The following is an 18,785-nucleotide window of genomic DNA, read 5'->3' as shown; positions in this document are numbered from 1 at the left end:
CATCTGGTGTGCCAGCCAATTGGCAGAGGGTGCAGTACTTAAAATGTCAGCAGGGCATACATTCTAGGTCTTGCTCGCTGGTAACCAGTATTATGTAATTTCCGGGTCTGTGGCTTCTCCTCCAAAGGGTGGCAGGTAGGTTGTGACTTCAGCTACAGGTTGTTTGTTCAGCATCGTTCATCAGGTTGTTCACTCTGGTCAATCTTCTAGAGACTTGTGGGTTTTGCTGCAGGCTGCACGCTCCTCATCGAGCCCAGAAGACAGCTGTAAGCCATCCTGCACGTCGCTGTGAATGTTGCTACGTGTGGTGGAAGAAATTATGCACAACGTGTAGTTTGAATATTTTACTCCTTTATTAAGTTTCTTTTATGTAGTACAAAATATATATTCTGCATAGTTTAGAGTAGTTCAGAAAGCTTGCTTAGCAGGTTTATGCATAAATTGAATGTTCTGTTCAAGGCCGGTTTCAGCTTTGACTGTTGTTATCTTCAAGCTGGCAGTTGTTTTGACTAGTGCTGCCACGGAAAGGTTATTTATGTATGCCTAAAGATGGCTGTAACACCCTTAGCAGGGGCTGAGCTCTCGAGACCTCTCGCTCGCAAAAACTGTGCATTGTCAATAAACTGGACAGAGCATGGTTGATCTCTAGATTTATTTCTCATCAAATAAATTCCACGACAGTTTGGTGTCAGAAGTGGGATCTCACGTGTTTCCGCCAGGACCGGACTGAGGGGCAGGCCACCTGAATCCAAACAGATGCATCTTCAAACCTCAAACAGGCTTTAAGAGTGACGAGGGCCACAGTTAACGGTTTCGGTCAATCACGGACTAAATAAGGAATAAAGGACCGTGAGTGAGAGATCAGGTTACTAAATGAAGTCCTGTGAGTAGAAATACAAGATCAGGTTCCAAAACGAAGTCCTGTGAGTACGAGATCAGGTTACTAAACAAAGTCCTGTGAGTAGAAATATCAGACCGACATAGCAGAAATATAAGACCAGGTGACAATGGGGAATACAGGGGGAAAGGAGGAGCAACTTTCACCAGATTCTATTTTGGTGTTTATAAAGAAGAAATATGGTGAAGACCTAAGTAAATTTTCTTAACATTCTGGTGTGAAGAATGTGGGTTTCTGGAAGGAAGCTTTATGAGCATGTATCAGATGGAAATGTTGGAACAGAAAAAAACATTAATGCGCGGGCTGGTTCACTCTCCATAAGCAGAATTAAAAATAGAGGTCTGACCTGCTATTCTCTGGAGAGTTGTGTGGAGATATTGAAGGAGATTTTTTTTTTCTTTTTTTTTTTGTGACTCTTTTCCTGGGTGAATTAAAACCATGTGATTGGCTGGCTTGGTTGAAATCACAGGGCCATAGCGGCTATTCACACAGAAATCAGCGCATGTGTAAGTTTGCTTACATGATGGCCCATGAAAGATCTGCAAATGTTAAAGTGGGTGTAGGATCCAAATATCTGTTGTGCCAAGCATCAAAATTACATACACAAATTGCTGTCCACACTGACTAATGATTAAGCACATTTTCTCAAGTCAATGTCTAAGAAAAAAAATCAATTAAAGATTGAATATCAGATCACGGGCATTTCTCCAAAAGATGACAGTAAAGCCTGGTTCAGACAGACTCTGTTAGAAGTGACAGAACGTGCCTGGATGGACCAGGAAAGAAAAGAGAGAGCATTATCTTCCTCTAACAGTCTAGTGAAGAGGGGGTTAAAGATTAAACGACAGACAATTATGTATTATTGCACAGAGTATAGCAAATTTCTAAAAAATTTAGAAAGAACTGTTAGATGCAGAGGATGAGTTCAAAGCAAAACTAACATGTTTACATGTATTTTGCAAACTATTGATCAGTGCAGGTGTAGGTGATAAGGGGAAGCTTGGATGAGGAAGGCGGAGCAAAGAAAAGGACAACATGAGAGAGGAAAGTGAGGGAGAAGAGTGTGTTCATTAAAGGCCTAATGCTCACTGCAAGGGAATGATGTCATAGCATGGTAAACATAAACAAACATATAAATCCTGTGTAAAATAGCTGTTTGTGTGGTTCTTCCTAAAGCTTTTGTAACAGCATGAAAGCCACTCCTTGTATGAATGTGGAACCCTTTTCCTACAGGAATTGCAATTTTTTATTATCATCTGAGAAAATCAAGTGCAACAACACATTGGGAAAAAGAAGAGAATAAACCAAAAGATAAGGGAAGTGGTTTTTAGCATGAGGAACTGGCTCCGTTTAATTAATTTACATTGCATGGACTAAACCCTTTAACCCTTGTCAGCATGCTCTACAGTCTCCACAGGGACCTCAAAATGTCTATCATGGCCGAGGGGGATTCAGGGGGAGGACTGGGGAAGAGGGAGTTCTTGGTCTGGGCCACTGCAGAGTTCTGTGTGTCACACAAGTGGTCTATCAGGACACTGGAGCAGAAACGAGCCTACAACGTGCCGCAACACTCCACCTCCCTCCTGTGCTGGCTCTGAGTCCTGGAGCAGCACCTGATATGCAGATCCCAGAACCAGAGGGTCTTGCAGAGCCCTGCTGATTGTGACTGTGAACAGTGTGGATATGGATTTTATGGTGGACACGTGGGCTTGATTTTCACCTTTGACCTCTGGAGTTGATGGATCCTCCTTGTCCTCAGACTGTTTTAGTTGTGGGATTTTCTGGAAGTAAAAGACTAACGGATGTGGCTGGCAGGCAGCATGAATCCCACCCCGCCTACAGAGTCAGGTGATGTTTTCTGGAATAAGCTGCACCCTGATTCTGTCAGAAAGACTGTTGTGTTTGTGACACACACAAAGCATGTGGTCCCAATTTTGAAACGTGAATTTCTGCTTGTATGCTGATTGGTGGGGAGAGTGTGGTGACTGTAGTGGATCTGATTCCTGAGCAGACCCGAGGGGTCTGAGCTGAATGATTATACACACCTACATATATTCCTGGCATTGTATCCACAAGACCAGGCCAAGAGATTAGGCCAAAGACCAAACATTTTCTCACTATTTCTGCTTAGCTTCATACTACACTTATAAACACGCATACAAAGTTCTGCAGTCCTGCAGACTTTTGCAACTGAACGAGGTCTCTATGCTCTGTTGCTGTGAAGCTAAACATCAGTTCATACGGACAAAACAACTTCTGGCACACTCTACATCTTTAGCTGTGCCTATCACAAAACATTTATCTTCGAGTCTCTGACAAAACATGCACCAGGCAAGCCGTTAAGGTGGCAAACCTGTTTTAAAGACATCACATGGACAATCTTCCCAGCTTGAGCCCTGTGCATTTATCATTTTTCAGCCCAGACAACATAAGGTGGCATTAACTGCGACGCTGTATGACGAGAAATAAGGAGGTAGTTTTCTGGCTTTTGTGTACGCCACTCAGGTGCAATATTATGACCAATCGAAGAAGAATATTAGGAAAGGTTGGAATCCTCCATGTTTTTATTTGCTGACAGCCCGGTGTTTTAGTTCTGATCTGAACTCTGTTATTATTAGGTATGTCACAGGGTGGTTTGAGTCTTTCTTTTATTGTTTTTATTAGTGGCATGTTTATTTATTTGACTGTTTTTATGCTATTGCATGTTTGGTTTCATCCTTTTTGATTGTTTGACCCTGCCTCCCAGTGTTGAGATTAACTGCAGGTGTGTGGACGTTGAGAGAGGGCTCAGAAACCCAGCGACTATTGAGCGGCTCGTAGATCAACGAATGGGCAGTCGACAGGGGAGGGGTTTGTTTTCTCCACAGGCTTATTGGTGGAGATACAAGGCTGAGACAGCGGTGACTTGGAGTACAGCTGGGGTGGCCTGAGCTGACAGCAAACAGAGTGGTGCGGAATTCAGCTGGAGTGGCGTGACCTGGTGGTGTACGAGATGGTTTAGAGCCAGCCGGAGCGGCGTGATCTGGCAGCAAACGAGGTGGTGATTTTGGTGCAGAGGAAGCAGGTGGCATATCGGAACAGGAAGTGGGGATGGCAGTTATGAAACACCCTACGTCGCGGATGGGCAGGGCAGACAGACCCTGCCCAGTCATGTATGTGAGCGACTTCCCTGTAACATTATATCGCCGGTAGAGTGGAATACTGCCATCGTCTTTTTACGTGCAGGACCGCGAGACGAGGTTTTCCCCACGGAGCCGGGCCTGGCCGTGAGCAGTGGAAAAGCCGCCCTCGATTGAAGTGACATCAAGTCAGCCAAGACTGGTTTTAACTTGTAACAGGAACTTGGGAGTTTTATGGACATTTCCCTTGGTTTTATCTTTTTTCTGACTTTTAATGATTGTGTCATCAACCCCAAATTGTAAGAAAATAAATCGGGTTGAATTTACTGGTCCGTCTCCCTGGTGTTGTAGTGGTGCTCTCTACTCGGGCCACCTTTTAGCTTGGGGATATTTTTTAAAGTAGTGTGGCTCAGCCTGGTCACAAGTACACACCAAATGCTTTTATTTGACAAGGGAAGCAACTCTTGTGGTGGCTGTCAGTAGACAGCCCTGTCTCTGGGTCAACGCGCTTAGCAAACAAATCATTTGAACCCTGAAAGTCTTCAAAATACCATAGACATGAGGCCGACCATTTGGGATAATATTGATCTTTCCAAGGTCAAGCTAGTTTTGCTAAACCTTTAGCCTTGGCCTTTTCCGATACACACATTTGTATTAAATCCAGTGGAGAAGTGTGTGTAACATTGAAAAACATTCTCAATTCTCCAAAACCACTAAGAAGGAGGTGTTGCTGTGCGTGTGAGTGTGGGTATGCACATGTGCACGTGTGTGCATGCTAGTCTTGTTGTAGGAGATGTAATCATCTTTAATGTCAGTGTTGGACATTTTATTCCCGATTTGACTGTGAATTGATGCACAGTCCTACATCCAGCCTCTCTACTCCCTGCTCCTGTCGGTGACACGTTCCATGACTGTGTGGCTGGACTGACCATCCTCTGCACCCCTAGACTTGACCTTCATGACCAACCTCTAATTGACCCTGACTTGATTTTTATGTTGATGGCTCTGCGGCTTGGAACCCAGACTCAGGTGTGGCTTCTGGAGCGCTGTGGAACTACCGTGGTTTCCTGACATCTAATGGTGAACCAGTTTGTCACAATCGTCTTATTGGCTCCCTTCTTTCTGCCATTTTGCTCCCTCGACAGGTTGCTGTATGCAAATGTGCTGCTCAGACTAACTCTTCTGACCCTGTCTCTACAAGTGACTCTTTTGCAGATGAAGGCTGTGTCTCTGACACACCCCCATATGTAGCCTCTCACTTCCTCTTTTCTCTCACAGCCCACAGATGGGGAGATTTCCTCCTCTGTCTCTCTCAGGCCTTTCTTGGACCAATGCACTTCCTCTAGTGCTGTTGTCCATGTGCATGCGTAAAAGGGGAGGACCCAACAGTTCTCCTTGTAGATTCTATTTGCAGGTCCACCCGAATGGGCATGGGCCCCTCTCAAAGCTCACCCTCCAGACACGGCCCTAACTAAAACTAACGTTTTATCATACTGTGCTGATCTCATGTGAACCTTTTCAGGCATTTGCTTTCAGGTAGTTGCAGCCCTTTCTGCAACAGCGTCTACGCAACTCCGTTTACTTCAGCCTGGAGACTTTGTCCTGATGAAAGGCTTCAAACATCAGCTCTGGGACCGCCCGTTTCAAATTCTTCTGACAACCCTGGCAGATGACCCTGCTACTTGGCTGAATACGTGCTACTTTGGTGCCCGTAATACCCAACTACCGTAGTATCACTACAGGAAGGTTCCTGCACTGACCTCAGCTCCCCAGCTTGCTGCTACTCCTGATGCAGCAGAATAACGTACCACCCAACAGAGGACAGAATAGTCCCTGTGGTAGCGTGGGTAGTGAGACAGTCTACTCTCACACCTGAAGACCAGCCGCCGTTCTCAAGCAATCTCAGTGTGGAGTGAAATTAGTGTCCACCTGCAACAGTAGCATGCCAAGCTCCAACGCAAGCTCCGCCCACCCGGCGTCATGGAGAGAAATCCACCCTGGCATCCATTTAGGGTTCATGGCTGGTCATTAAAGGGCTCAAAGTGTTGCTTGGTTATTTTAGCTAGCATCATTGTGTTTCCTATTGTCTTCTTTACTCAATCTGCTTCACCCCCTGTTAACCACACTGTGGCAACTACCCCTCTGCCACTCAGCTCCTTCTCTGCCCCGTGGTTGCTGAGTGCCAAGAAGGGTTCTAACAGGTAGCACTCTAAGGAGCCCCTGTGCGGGCTCCTCTGTCATTAAGATATCTACGCCATGTGTGTGCTCTGGTTCTTTGGATGGATTGGTGGACTAGTTGCTGGTGGTGTTTGTCTGATTCCATCTACATCTCTGCTTGGGGAAATGTTTTTGTGTGTACAGGGACCTACATGAATACTGGAAATTCCCGTGTATGTTAAAACAAGGCCTTGCCACAGCAGAGCTTGTGCACGTTCACTCGCCCTTGCCAGGACCCTTTCATTCGTTTTCTGTGAAGAGTAATGCTGTAACTGCGCCTCGTACCTTAACTGATTCCTTTACCACTCCCCCGTTGGCGGCCTCGTTCCAGGACCCAATTCTCAATTAGACATGGTACTATTTGTGTGTAATGGTGAAACGTACGTAGATAATTATTTTGAAATGATGACTGGCATATCCGCAATAATAATAACTGGTTGTTAGCAGAACGAGTAGGTGTACTGAGGTTGCCTGTGTGGTCTGCCTGGGAGCCAGACCTGTACTGCGTGTAGTCACCCCTCCACCTGAGTTTGGCTCTGCCTGTATGGTTGACTTGCTCTCTTCCATGAACCCTAAACCTAACCCTCTCAAAATGCATTTCCTGGAATGTTCCTTTCCCTGTTACCTCCCAAACACGGTCCCCTCCCCTGTTTGATTCAGATGTGGCACAGCAAGATTTCACTTGCTTCACTAGCTCCCCTGCTATTGCGTTCTGTGTATCAGAGCCTTGTTGGTTAGGCTGATTGGCACTGCCTTGGGATATCGTGTTCCTTGGCTTGTTTATGACCCCCTTCCTGCTTCGGATCTCCCTCTCTCTGATTCTTTTCCCTTCTTTTTTTTATAGTGATGGCTTTTCTGATTCTGATATTGACGTGTGAGTGTTTTCCTTTCAGGATGTTTTATGACGAATGTTCTTCAACCCTGCATGGAGTGACCATTCGGATGTCTTAGATATTCCTGTATCTCTTTAAGCAGTTAGTTTTATTTTCTGGGCTTGTTTTGTTGTATTATTGCATCCCTGAATTGAAGGATCAAAAGGGGGGATGTGGTGGAAATTATGCGCATAGTGTAGTTTTAATATGTTACTCATTTATTAAGCTTTTTTTTATGTAGTACAAAATATATATTCTGCATAGTTTAGAGTGGTTCAGAAAGCTTGCTTTAGTAGGTTTATGATGAATGAATGAAACTGAATGTTCTGTTCAAGGCCTGTTTCAGCTTTGGCTGTTGCTATCTTCAAGCTGGAAGTTGTTTTGACTAGTGCTGCCAGACAAAGGTTATTTGTGTATGCCTAAAGAAGGCTGTAACACCCTTAGCAGGGGCTGAGCTCTTGAGACCTCTCGCTCACAACAACTGTGCATTGTCAATAAACTGGAAAGAACATGGCTGATCTTAAGATTTATTTCTCATCAGATAAATTCCATGACAGTGCACCAGGACACACCTACCTTCAATTGCTATATCCCTCAGTGCATCCAGCGTGCCAGCTAATCGGCAGAGGGCGCAGCACTTAAAATGTCAGCAGGGTGTACATTCTAGGTCTTGCTTGCTGGGAACTGTTGGTACGTCATTTCCAGGTCCGTGGTTTTTTCTCCAAAGGGTGGCAGGTAGGTTGTGGCTGCAGCTACAGGTTGTTTGTTAAGCATTGTTCAGGTTGTTCACTCTGGTCGATCTTCTAGAGACTCGTGGGTTTTGCTGCAGGCTGCACGCTCCTCATTGAGCTCAGAAGACAGCTGTAAGCCATCCTGCACGTCGCTGTGAATGTCAGCTGTGATCATCTTATTGGTGTCTAATTTGGGTTGTAACCACCCACATACCTTTCCCTGGGTGAATACCCCAGAGTAGCATTGTCTGGCATTTGTTTGAAAATCCCCCTTTGCTATGTGGCATCTCACTGACCACCGCTCCACAGTAAGAAAGATCAGCTGCTAAATTGAAAGCTTTGCCTTCTGGCTCAGCTCCTTCTTGACCATGACAGATCAGCGCAAGGTCTGCATTACTGTCGAGGCCGCACCGATCCATCTGTTGATCTCACGCTCCATCCTTCCCTCACTTGTGAACAAGACCCCGAGATATTCAAATTCCTCCACTTGCGATGAGACCTCACTCCAGGCCCGGACAGAGCAATCCACCCTATTTTGGCTGAGGACCATGGTCTCAGATTTGGAGATGCTGATTCTCATCCCAGCCGCTTCACACTTGGCTGCGAATTGCTCAAGCAAGAGCTGGAGATCACAGCAATATGAAGCCAACAGGACCATGTCATCTGCAAAAAGCAGAGACCCAATCCACAGGTCGACAAACCAAATCCCTTCAACACCTCGACTGCACCTAAAAATTCTGTCCATAAAAGTTATGAACAAAATTGGTGATAAAGGGCAGATGTCCAACCCTCATGAAACGAATCCTACTTACTGCTGGCAATGCAGACCGGACAGCTCGTACAAGGGGGTCTGGTACCCCATACTTTCAGAGTACCCCCCCACAGGAGCCCCCTGGGGACACGGTTGAATGCCCTCTTCAAGTCCACAAAGCACATGTTGATTGGTTAGGCAAACTCCCATGCCCCCTCAAGGACCCCAAAGAGGGTTTTGAGCTGGTCCACTGTTCCGTGACCAGGACAAAAACCACGCTGCTCCTCCTCAATCTGAGATACTACTTGATGGACCCTCCTCTCCAGGACCCCTGAATAGACCTTACAAGGGAGGCTGAGGTCAGAGAATCACATCAGTTTGATTTATAAATACAACTTTACACTGGTAAAGTTCTGTAAAATGTTCAATATGTTAAATCATGGAAAACTGCTGATTTTCATCATGTTTGATCAGTCTGGTTAATGTCAATGTTTGTGGAAGTGTGGGGACCCAATTGCAGGACAAAGAGGCAGGAGGCAGGCCAAATGCAGGAAGAAGGTTCAATCCTTACAACAAACTGAACAGAAAACAGGACGGACACACCATGGGGACTATGGACAAACTAACATAATAAAGCAGCAACTAAAAACATAACCCAAGGCATAGAAATGCACAGAGGAAATAACAAGGAACAGGTTAAATGAATTGGAAATTAATTGGAGGGCCACCTGTCAGTCAAAAACAAAAAACAAGAATGGGTGGGGGGGAGGGACCAGTGCCAAGACACCAAGTCCAGAGGTACTGGACCCTGGGGGAATGTCCAGAGGGCCCAGCACAGGATTGACCTGAGGCCAAGACGACAGGGGCAGGCTTATGGAGAGAAATTTGTGTCTTGATTATCCAATCAAAAAAGTTAGATTTGAAACCAAATGTGATTTTTGAGAGCAAAAAAAAAAAACAAGTGAGAATCAATTTTTTTTTTGTAGAGATATAAACTAATTAGGTTCCAATTAAGAAATATATATATTTGAGAAAGCATACTTCTCCAACTTCAAAACTGTGTGTGCGTGTGTGTGTGTGTGTGGGGGGGGGGGGGGGGATAATAGGAGTTCCGTCTACCCCCTGCCCCCCCTCCTCGCTTTTCCTCCGTGAGTGAGACGAACCTGTTCACAACCTCTGCAGTTGCGAGTTGATCCCCCCTCCCGTCTCCGCCCTGCCTTTCCTTTTGACACACACACAACCTGTACAGGCCTACCTGACTCTCAGCAGCAAGTTGACATGATAGTAGCGCTTATTAACTTAATGTGGAAATGCACGGTATTAGTTTGGAGAACTGCTGCAGGACAGCAAGAGAGAAATGGGTAAACGCAGAAGGTGTAGTTGGCGACAAAGCCAGGTGAAACCAAAGAATAGAAACTCATTTTTGGTTTCAAATCTAACTTTTTTGATTGAATAATAAAGACACAAATTTCTCTCCATAGAGGCTTGGTTCTAGAGGCTGGTCCAGAGGCCAAGATGACAAGGGCAGGCTTGGCTCTGGAGGTCGAGACGACAGGGACAGGCTTGGTACTGGAGCAGAATCACATTTTTTTTCAATGATAGTTGGTGATTTTTTAGCACCTTTTTAGCACCTCCACACCTCCAAGTGTGAAACAGTGAGAGTTAGAGAGTTTAATACAACCTGGCAGGTGAACGTCAGCAGAGTTATTCACCTGGAGAAAAACAGCTTCACCAGTTTGTCCAGTTTAAGGGAGTTAATACACTTTAATCGTGGCAGCTGGTGCACTTCACTGCATCCCGATTGGCTGTGAACCTTCCAGCTGTAGAATAAGTTACCTGTTAAACTCTGACAGAAAGATTGTCTCAAAATGAACTCTAGAAACATTTCAATGAGTTTTTGTTTTACTTTAATTTTAAAAATAATCTTTATCCAACAAACTTCATTTACAGATACAAAAAGATCCAACTTTATTCAATCAGTCTGACTGGAAGTCAGATTTTCTGCTGCTCAGATGCTAAAATGACTGATTTTATTTAAAACATTTTACATCCAAATCACACAGAGAAAAACATCAAACTGTTTACCATCAAATATTTACAAGAAAATCAACAAATCTTTAAAGTTCAGAGGAAGAAACTAACTTTAAATCAAATAATCTTAAAACAATCACATCTCTCATAACTGAACTGACTGCCGCTGTAATTTATTTCTACATTGGATATGAAGATGATCATCAGTTAAACCAGCACAGTAACAAGAGAATGAAACGATTAACCAGATTGATCAAACATGATGAAAATCAGCCGGTTTCCATCATTTAAAATATTAATATATAACATACAATGGAGCTTTATCCTCCATCCTCGATAAAACAAAGAACTTCCATCATGACCATATTTGGAGGAAATATACAATCCAGAATTGTTGAAACTTGATCAATTTAATAAATCTTGTATGAAGGGTTTCAGAGGATTTTCATCTCCATCTCTGTGAAGAGATGAAGAAATGACAGAAGGGCAGCAGATGAAGCTGCTCCATTATTTTACATTTTTCTGTGAAAGAGGTAAGATTTGGAGTGAACATGTTCACCTGATATCTGAAACTTTAGCTTTTAAAGGAACATTTAGATTGTTGTTGCATTTGTTGCAGAAACATGTTTTATTATAACTTGATCTGACTTGGATTAGTTTCTATTTGTTTTTCTTTCCTTTGTTTCAGTCTTGTAAATCAACTTTATAATCTGCATGCTCCTTCCAACCATTTCCTGAGTAAATATCAGGGTCCTTAATAGGAGCTGAACACAAACCTGCTCTTTGATGATGGTTTTACTGTTTGACTCTAAACTGAGCGGTGGCTCCAAAAACTGAAAACCGAAGTCCAGCATGTAGCGGCTGAGTGAATGTGGTCTGGACTCTGTGGAGGAGAGTCATGGTTTCAGAGACGCTGTAGAAAGACAGAAAACCTGCTCTGTGATCCAGATACACTCCTACTCTGGAGGAAGGAGGACCTGAGACTGCAGTTTGGACTTGGTTGTGAAAAAATATGTAACGGCTTGTTTCACAACATAATGACCAGGATTTGTCATTGAAACCAAATAAACATCCGTGTATGTTTCCTGATCTTCTGATACTCTTGTAGGCGACTGCTATGTGAACTCTTCCTCCACTGTAATTCACCTCCCAGTAACAACGTCCAGTCAGACTCTCTCTGCTCAGAACCTGATAAGAATCAAATCTTTCAGGATGACTAGAATAAGATTGTTGTTGAGTCATTAATCTTGCTTTTCTTTTCCCCTCAGATAATACCAGGTGTGTGTTTGCTGTGTTTGGATCCAGTGTGATTTTTGTTGTATATTTCAGGAAGTCAGCTCTGCTCTTTGGTTCTGGTTCAGACAGTAAAACATCCACTTCGGTGAGTGCCAGTGAGATGTTTGTCCATGTCTCTGTCAGGATGTCCTGTAGTTTATCTCTGGTCTCTGACACAGCTGCTGTCACATCCTCAAAGTATCTGAGAGGACGAATATTGATGCTGGATGAGTGTGTAGACTGACTGAGGGCTGACAGTGAGGGGTAGTTGTGTAGAAACTGGTTGTGATCCTCTGTGTGTGAGAGCTGCTCCAGCTCGCCGTCTTTCCTCTTCAGCTCAGTGATCTCCTGCTCCAGCTTCTCCTGAAGCTCTTTGACTCGACTCACTTCAGTTTCCTGCTGGGATCTGATCTGCTGCTTCACATCAGAGCTTCTTTTCTGGATGAGACGGATCAGTTGAGTGAAGATCTTCTCACTGTCCTCCACTGCTTTATCAGCGGAGACATTGATGGCCTCCACCTCCTGTTGAAGCAGCTTCACATCTTTCTCTCCGTCCTGGATTCTCTGCTGGATTTCTTGTCGACTCACCTCCAGCTCCTTCTGCTTCTCAGCTCTTTCTGCAGGAACCAAGACTGTTTCATGACCTTTATGTTCATCCATTAAGCAGAGATAACAGATACTCTGCTGATCAGTACGACAGAAAATCTTCATCACCTCATCATGACGAGAACAGATGAGCTGCTGGAGATTCCTGGAGGGGTCCACCAGCTTGTGTTTCTTCAACTGAGCCACATGATAATGAGGTTGGAGGTGTTTCCTACAGTAAGAGGCTCGACATACCAGACAGGACTTGATGGCTTTCAGCTTCCTCCCAGTACAGACATCACAGGCCACATCTTTAGGTCCAGCATAGCAGTGATTAGCTGGAGCAGCTTGGAGTCCAGTCTTCATCTCCTCCACTACCTCTGCTAACATGATGTTTTTCTTCAGGCCAGGTCTCGGTTTGAAAGTTTTCCTGCACTGAGGACAGCTGTGGATTCCTCTCTGATCCTCTCCATCCCAGTGGGTTTTAATACAGTCCATACAGTAGCTGTGTCCACAGGGAATAGTCACAGGATCTTTCAGGAGATCCCCACAGATGGAGCACGAGAATTTCCTTGAATCCATCCAAACTCTTTTCTGAGCCATTTTACCTCTCCACAAGTCAGTGTCTCAACAGTTTCACTTCTTTGAAAACCAAGTCTCAGAGCCAAACCAAAGTCCTCCTCTTCCTCACTCTGTCTTGTCAGCTCTGTTTGCAGCACAGAGATCACACTGAACCCTCAACTGGCAGATATGTGGATCGTGGGGGAGGAACCTAAAACCAGTCCAACTGAAGGGAGCGGCAGTCAGTGGTGTTTTCATGTAGGTAAATAAGGCAGTTGCAGTAAACATGAAGCTTTTCCCTACTGCTTTAACTTCATGTGTATGTTAAATCAACAAACAACTATTTCTTTGTGTTTTTATAAAATGTTTAAAGGAAGATAATAATAATAAAATATTTATTATTAATGTAGTGAAGGGCTGCACGGTGGCGCAGTGGTTAGCACTGTGGCCTCACAGCAAGAACGTTGCTGGTTCGATCCTTGGCTGGTTTGGTCAGTGGCCTTTTTGTGTGGAGTTTGCATGTTCTCCCTGTGTATGCGTGGGTTCTCTCCAGCTTCCTCCCACCATCCAAAGACATGCATGATAGGTTAATTGGTCACTCTAAATTGCCCCTAGGTGTGAGTGTGAGCGTGAGAGTGGTTGTTCGTCTCTCTGTGTGTGGCCCTGCGATGGACTGGCGAGCTGTCCAGGGTGTACCCTGCCTGTCGCCCAAAGCCGGCTGGGATAGGCTCCAGCTTCCCCGCGACCCTGAATTGGAATAAGCGGTTCGGATAATGAATGAATGAATGAATAATGTAGTGAAAAGAACATACATTTTGCTGTATTTTATTACTACTATTGATTCCATTATTTTGCAGTGACATCAGTCAAGTAAGGTGAATGTTGTTTCTAGACATCTTCATTTGCCTTGCAAATCTTTACACAAATACCTAAGTAAATACACATATGCTGACACAGACCTCTCATTGTTTCATTAAACTTCATTGTGACTTCCTGTTTTAAGATTTTTCAATCTTTTTCTTCAGTTTTCACATTAGGGCAATCTTTGAACTGCATGTCTAATTCAGGATATCTGTGTGTAATTTATATCTGCAGATGACAGTAGAGCTTCATCCATATACATACTGTACTGGTCTCCAGCATGTATTATCAGGATGTAAAGTGATGTTGTGTCAGGGCTCTTCAGGTGCCACCATGATCAGGTCCTGACAAAACTTACCGAGATCTTGCAGAGCCCTTGGATAACAGCAAACTACACGGTGACACATGAAAGTCAAGTGGGTTCAGGAAGACAGGCAACACACACCAACCTCCACAGCTAGACTGAGAAACAAAGTCAGGCCAGGAGTCAAACTTACTTAGGCCACCCTAACTCATATACTGCATGCATAAGCTCACACTCATATTGTGTATGTACACACACATCTGGGCTCTTTATTCAGCAAAGCTCATTATTTATTTGGCATCAAAATGAGTGATCTGCTCATAGGACAACAGATCACAATTTTATAGATTTCAGGAGATGTGTATTTCTTACAGAGGTCTTTTGTATACTAAAGGCACAAACAATGGTTCACTACAGTTTTTCCAAGCATAGATAAGCATGGCTTATCTTGGTTTTCTCAGTTGGGTGTCTGATTAACTAAGTCATGAATTAATCAAGTAGAAACAATAAGAAATTTAAAAAAGGGAATAAATTTTCTCAACATTTCCCTTCTTTTTCTTATAATAAAATATAAATGTATTTTATAGTAATAACACAATAGCAGCCATAAAGCATCAAATAATGAAATTCACAAAGATTCAATGATCATCATCATAATGCATGACCAAAATGGACAGCTTTTTATGAGGAGTACAGGCACTGAAAACATTTTAAAACTGAAAATTGATTCATCACACAACCGAGGTATCATTGGAGTCATCTGAGGAACTGTCACATAGTCCTGGAGAAGGGGGGACAATGAGAACTGGGAAATTGCATTGGGATGTTTGTGGGATTGTGGGATGATAGTGGGCGTTTCTGTTGTCAACGACATGTGAGAGGAGACACAACAATTGGTCTTGTGTTGGCCACAAAATGAGTGTGCCAGTACCAAAGGTTTAATGTGTAGGGGCTTGAATGGTTAAGCTTCATTTCCAAGATGGACAGCCATGTCACATCCCGTTTGGTGTTCATGCCAGAATCATGAGGTTGAATATCAGGATGTACAAAAAGGGCCAAAATCAGGATCAACATCAGAGCTATTTGCATGCAGGAAATGATTATCATGACAGATCTGACCCCAGTGGAGTCTTTGTGGTTTGATATGCTTCCTGGTGGAGAGGGGCAAGGGTCTGTTGCACAGAACAGAGATAGTCTAGTGACACACGCAACTCAAATGCCCTAAAGTGGGCTGTTTGTGGCTCCAAAGGCAAGCACATTCAGCTCAATCAGCCCTCTTCCCCACACCCTGAAGCGTACGGGTGGGAGTAACTTTCTCACTGCTTTGTTCCGCGATTAGTGGAACAGTTTATTGCTCAGAGTCCATCAGGTGGGGCTGATGTACATCAGAGGAGAGGTTGCCTTTTGGTTCAGGAACCTGTCTGCAGTGGCTGGCATGAAACCAGATTGCTCTCTCTGCCACTTTCACAGCTGTGTGTGTGGTCAGTAACACCTGGAATGGACCTCGCCACCTCCTGGAGTTCCATAGTCTTCTCCTGAAGTCTTTCATCAACAACCAGTGTCCTGGTTTGAATCCAGTGTTCTGGATTCGTGAATGAAGTGAAGCGTCTGCTGAGTCAGGGAGAGCTGCTCTCGTGTGTCCCAAGGCAGCCTCACACTTGTGGTCTTCACCATCACAGTTGTGTTCTTCACTACGATCAGGGTTTGGTGGCAGCTTGGCTGGATTCAAAACAGTACATTGTTTTACAGTGATGTTAGGCATTTCAAGAGGGATGGAGTTATACCTGAGCCATCTGGCTGTGGAGAGGTGAGAAGTTTTCTGCTCAAGATGGATGAGAGAAACAGTATCAGGTCATCAACATATTGAAAAGTGCGGTGCCAGGGGTTAGATTTAGGGATTCAAGACTTTGCTTTAGAGCAGCATTGTAAATGCAGGGGATTTCACACTCTCCCTGACAGAGTCAGGTCCAAGTTTTTCCCTCAAAAGTAAATGCAAACCAAAACTGGCTCTCAGGGTGAACAGGCACTCCCTCTCAACTCTACCCTTTCACACTCTACCAGTGAAAGATGCCTTGTGTTACCACCACTACGTGGGACTAAATCTCTAGCTAGACTCTTTTCTACCCTTGTCCCATGATGGTGGAATGACCTTCCAAACTCTCCAATCTGCGGAGTCCTTGTCTACTTTTAGAAGCAAGCTGAAGACTCAGCTCTTCAAGGAGCACTTCTGCACTTCGTTTAACTATATTTGTTAGAGGAGTTGGAGAACTGAGCCCAATTCTTTGCAACAAATATTGTGGTATTTATTCTTTGCATTTTAACATAGGGAATATTGTTGGGTGGAAAGAAAAATAAAACAAAACAAGCAAAAAGAAGCCTGTAGCACTACATGTCAACACCTGCATCCTACTGGACTCCAGCAGTCCAATAGCACCTTCCCATGATGTCCTCTACTGTTTGATTTTGTGCTTGTGTTGTTCTTACTCTCATATGTAAGTAACTTTGGATAAAACATCTGCTAAATGACTGTAGAATAGAATAGAATAGAATAGAATAGAATAGAATAGAATAGAATAGAATAGAATAGAATAGAATAGAATAGAATAGAATAGAATAAAATTGAATTTAGAGATCCACTACTGAAAATAACTGGTATTTGGTGGCACCTGAGAATAAATTGTATGGGGATTTGGCACAATGGTTGAATTGCTGCATTACCACTTTACAGATCTTGGATAAAACACCATTCCTCAGGCTCACCTTTGTCAGGAAACAAAGCTGAACAGACAGTTGAGTTGTCGCATGGAATAATGACTCCGGTCTTTACCATGGAGTCAAACACATTTTTAATGCTAGCTATAGCCCCAGGTTTGAAAGGATAATTGCGTTGACAAGGTCTGCAATCACATTTTAGGGTAATAACGACAGGCTTACAGTTGAGACCTTCATATTTTTTTTCTGGGGTCAGAGATTTGAAGGGATATCCCGTAATGAGGGGATGGCTGCTGCCTGTTCCTCAGGCAGGAAGCTGTGAGAGAAAGTGACAGCAGTCATGGAAACCAGTTTCACTGATTTGCATGAATGTGCAGGACTGAAAAGTAACACACCCTCAGGTAAGGAGAAAACCAAATGGATCAGGAGTGGGTTTGCCAGTCCTGACCATCACGATGTTGTTTTACAAAAGGACCCAGGTCTTGTCACTTTGAAATGGATGGCTTTGCTCGAGGCAAATGAGGAAGTGATCAACAAACATAAAAAACATCACTCTGCAGGGTTAATGGCTGTAGCAGCCATTTCAGAATTGTAAAAACAGAGGTTAAAGCCAAAACCTCATGAGTAACGTAGAACATTTTTCTTCGTATGACTGATCTGACCCAAAGGAGACATAAGCTATGCAATGGAGGTCATTGTGTGAAATAAAGTCAGTGTCATCACTAGAGAGAAGGTCAGGAGCTAGATTTATTAAGTGTGGGCCGTAGTTGTGGTGGCCCTGATTAGGGCCTTGCTGGTCCCCCAGGGGCATCCCATATGGGACATGTTGGGAAGGAAAGATGAGGACATGCAGGAGCGAATGGATAAAGTTGCAGATGAAATGTAAGAGAGTAGAGGTGGGGGTGAGGTGTGTATGGGTAGAGTGGAGGTTGGGTGGGGGGATTGTGCAATGGGGTGTGTATGAATAAAGGGGGAGTATGCAAGTAGGGTGTAGAGGTGGAGGGACGGGGTAGGAGGTGTGGGCACATATAGGAGGTAGTGTATGAATGGAGACTGAAAGGTGAGCTGAGGTGCATGTGTGTGTGTAGGGAGGAATGGGTGATTTGAGGTGTGGTGGGGATGTTTGTGGGACGGGGTGTGTGTACTGATAAATAAGAGAGCGTGTGAACTGGGGGTGAGAAGGGGGATGCGTATCGAGGTGTGTAGAGAGAGAGCATGTGAGGGGAGTTGTGTTAAATGGAATGTATATGTGCATTGGTGAGTATGTGAGCAGGGGCAGGGGGGGTAGGGAAGTGTGAAATGAAGCATGTATATATATATATATATATATATATATATATTTTAAACTCCTCCACTTGAGGCAGGACCTGACCCCCGACCCGGAGAGGGCAATCCACCCTATTCCGGCTGAGGACCATGGTCTCAGATTTTGAGGTGCTGATTCTCATCCCAGCCGCTTCACACTCGGCCGCGAATCGCTCAAGCTAGAGCTGGAGATCACGACCAGATGAAGCCAACAGGACCACATCATCCGCAAAAAGCAGGGACCCAATCCTGAGGCCACCAAGTCGGATCCCCTCAACACCTCGGCTGCGCCTAGAAATTCTGTCCATATAAGTTATGAACAGAATCGGTGATAAAGGTGATACCCCAGAGAGGGTATAGAGCTGGTCCACTGTTCCGCGACCAGGACGAAAACCACACTGCTCCTCCTCAATCCGGGATTCGACTATCCGGCGGACCCTCCTCTCCAGGACCCCTGAATAGACCTTACCAGGGAGGCTGAGGAGTGTGATTCCCCTGTAATTGGAACACACCCTCCGGTCCCCCTTCTTAAAAAGGGGGACCACCACCCCAGTCTGCCAATC

The 18,785-nt window shown here is 44.4% G+C and overlaps 1 protein-coding gene across 1 annotated transcript in view; it reads right to left on the bottom strand.

Annotated features, from left to right (window-relative positions):
* LOC306769276 (tripartite motif-containing protein 16-like) overlaps nucleotides 1-13,082 on the bottom strand; it is a gene marked incomplete at both ends in the record, with an annotated part of 45,106 nt that extends 32,024 nt beyond the window's left edge. The window contains one exon of the mRNA XM_079257842.1: nucleotides 11,895-13,082. Coding sequence (XP_079113968.1) covers nucleotides 11,895-13,082 — 1,188 coding nt within the window. The remainder of the gene's footprint in view (nucleotides 1-11,894) is intronic.
* Between the last annotated feature and the right edge of the window lie 5,703 nt (nucleotides 13,083-18,785).

Source organism: Telmatherina bonti (genome assembly GCF_933228915.1).
Source record: "Telmatherina bonti genome assembly, chromosome: 18".
Classification (NCBI taxonomy): Eukaryota; Metazoa; Chordata; class Actinopteri; order Atheriniformes; family Telmatherinidae; genus Telmatherina; species Telmatherina bonti.
Note: the sequence above shows the minus strand (reverse complement) of the source record. Positions and strands in the feature narration are given on the sequence as shown.